Below are 2,723 nucleotides of genomic sequence, written 5' to 3' on the forward strand. Positions count from 1 at the left end.
CGCGGACGTTTTCCCAGCAGCTCGCGGGGCGAGCTGGTGACCAGGAACAGCGCAAGTTCCGCGTTGGGGAAGCAGAAGCTATTCTGCAGGAGGAGGAGGAGGAAGGGGTAAGTCGTTGGGGGAGGGGAGGCTCACCCACTCCATAATGTGGGGGTGGGGCATGGGCCCTGCCCTCCAAGCCAGAGGAGGGTTTTGGGGGGCTTAGCCCTGAGCTCCGCCCTGACTGCCAGGGTCCCTCTCTTCCTCCTAGACCCCAGTCGCACCATGAACCTGGAGCGCGTTTCCAACGAGGAGAAGCTCAACCTCTGTAGGAAGTACTACTTGGGTGAGTGGCTGGTTCCAGCGAGAGGCATCGGTGGTGGTTAGGTATTTATTGAAACCCGGCTTTTCCTTCTGACGATCATTGGGGCGGGGACGACGACGACACACAATTAAACGTTAATAGAATAGAAGGCACTCGGCTTATTTCTCTCTGCGTCCAGAATAGTATACGCCAGATGTTGGAAAAGAAAGTGAAATCCCCACTATCGATTGATAGAATTTCCATTACTTCCCAATAAGACAGCCGAAAGAAGAAATTTGGGTGGGGAAATCGGATAAAAGGGGGAGTGGGAAAGCTTTGGGGAGTACCAGAAGAAGAAGAAGATACTAAATTTAATGTGCAAGTAGGGGTGATCACATGAGCAGCCAGTCAACTATAGTTAAGAAGTAAAAGGGATGAAAAGAAAGATGGATGATTAAATGGAGATGCAGCACACCTTGGGTTTATTATGAATTCCGTGGAATGCTAGGTTGGGAGATCTGTATGTAAATATTCAGCGTGGAAGGAATGTGATGTGCAAAAGGAAAAATGGAAGATGCATAAGTATTTTATATATATATATAAAATATATATATATACAGACAGTAACAGAATGATTCCTTAAAGTTGTTTTTTATTTTATTTAAAAAAGCACTATTTCACCCAGGTGCATAGAAGTTGGGAATTTCTACTGCGGTAAGAACTGGTGTGTGTACATTTTGGTGCCTTACTAGAAATGTTATGTTTTTGCCAACTTGCTTAGACGGTAGGCAGCTGTTTTTTCAGTAGGCAAAGTGAACCTTTTGGAAAAATACAGACCTTTTTTTTCATTTTTGCAGCCCCTTTTAAAATAGGAAAGGTGAAGGGGTTTAAAAACACACACATATAAATGAGTCCTTTCTTTCCTTTGTTTCTCCAGGTGGCTTTGCTCTGCTGCCTTTCCTGTGGCTGGTGAATGTTTTCTGGTTTTTCCGAGAGGCCTTTCTGGTGCCGGCGTACACTGAGCAACTACAGATAAAGCGCTGTGAGTTGTGGTGCAAATCCTAGGAAGTGGAAGGGCAGGGGGCAGGGCAGGTGTGAGATCCCTCCACATGTTGCTGAACTACAACTTCCATCAGTTCCAGCAAGTATGACCAGTGAGCAAGAATGATGGGAGTTATAGTTCAGCAACTTACAGAAGGCCAAAGATTTCCCACTTCTGCGCTAGCAGGAGAGCCCAGGCCACCTATTTGGGCAGTGCCAGATAGCATAAGGATCTGTGCTTAAATGGAGGTGACTGTGGTCATGGTTTTCCATCTGTTTCCATCCCAGATGTCCAGCGTTCAGCCATGGGGCTTCTTTTCTGGGTGATCGTGCTCACCACGTGGATCAGCATCTTCCAGGCGCGCCGGGCAGAGTGGGGCGAGCTTGGCGACTACCTCTCCTTCACCATCCCCCTGGGCACTCCGTGACCAATCCCTCCTCCCTTCATGTCACCAGCGTGGAGCTTTTAGGGTTGTATTTTTTTTCAATGGACTCCCTGGGTGGCATGCTGCTCTCCCCTTTTATGGAAACAGAGTGGGATTGCGCCATGGTGAACTCCGGTGAGGCTGCCTCTCCTTGCAGAATCCTCTGTTCAGTATGCCCTGATCACAACCTGGGGCAAAGGTGATTAATAAACCTGGGGTTGCCTACATCTGCTTGCCCACAGTGTGGTGGTATTGGGAAGAAGTAAGAAGGGGGATAAGACCATTAGAGGAGCCTGCCAGATCAGGCCAGCAACCCATTGTCTCTCTTAGGCATTGCATTAGCACCAATGGCAGTCCTTGCCCACAATTTTAAACATCTGTCCTTGGCTGCATAAAGCAGGGGTACAGTAGAAGGGCAAAATGAATTATTTCTCTGTGGACATTTGGGCTTTAAAAAACAACAACTATACATATCTAAACATATAGCAAAATAAAAAAAATTCCTTCCAGTAGCACATTAGAGACCAACTCAGTTTGTTATTGGTATTAGCTTTCATGTGCATGCACATTTCTTCAAATACCTCTTTAGTTACATGCCTGTAACTAAACATATAGCAGGATATTCTTAAACTCAAGTGGTTGGCTGTCAGGGATTTATTCGTCCCAGAAAAACCTTCACTTTTCTGCCTCTTGTGCAATACTAACAATTTCCTACTAGAAGACACCCTTTTTTTTTTTTTGTGTGTGTGTGTGTGTGTGTGTGTGTGTGTGTGTTTGGTTTCTAAGTAAAATTACTGTGTTTAATTCAAAAGAAGTGATTTCTGACTTAGCAAGTCTATCTAGTTAGATGATAATATACTATGGGTCTTTTCCCCTACCTCAGATAAATCTCTTCAGCTCACCCTTGTATAGCTAGGGACATCCCTTCGGTCGTAGTGGGGGCTGGTAGGTGAGACCCAAGTTAAATCACAATG

The 2,723-nt window shown here is 45.7% G+C and overlaps 1 protein-coding gene across 1 annotated transcript; it reads left to right on the forward strand.

Annotated features, from left to right (window-relative positions):
* On the forward strand, positions 1 to 1,976 carry PSENEN (presenilin enhancer, gamma-secretase subunit). Its single transcript, XM_083751021.1, has 4 exons — positions 1 to 107; positions 251 to 325; positions 1,221 to 1,325; positions 1,613 to 1,976. Exons 2-4 carry the CDS (start codon positions 265 to 267, stop codon positions 1,750 to 1,752), a joined length of 306 nt encoding a protein of 101 aa, XP_083607147.1. The 5' UTR covers positions 1 to 107; positions 251 to 264; the 3' UTR covers positions 1,753 to 1,976.
* Positions 1,977 to 2,723: the final 747 nt, after the last annotated feature.

Source organism: Podarcis gaigeae (assembly GCF_964106915.1).
Source record: "Podarcis gaigeae genome assembly, chromosome: 8".
In the NCBI taxonomy this organism is placed as follows: Eukaryota; Metazoa; Chordata; class Lepidosauria; order Squamata; family Lacertidae; genus Podarcis; species Podarcis gaigeae.

Coding starts and splice junctions, on each gene's coding strand:
- PSENEN (XM_083751021.1), top strand. CDS start 265: ATGAACCTGGAGCGCGTTTCCAACGAGGAGAAGCTCAACCTCTGTAGG. Junction 326..1,220: donor CTGTAGGAAGTACTACTTGG/GTGAGTGGCTGG, acceptor TTGTTTCTCCAG/GTGGCTTTGCTCTGCTGCCT. Junction 1,326..1,612: donor GCAACTACAGATAAAGCGCT/GTGAGTTGTGGT, acceptor TTTCCATCCCAG/ATGTCCAGCGTTCAGCCATG.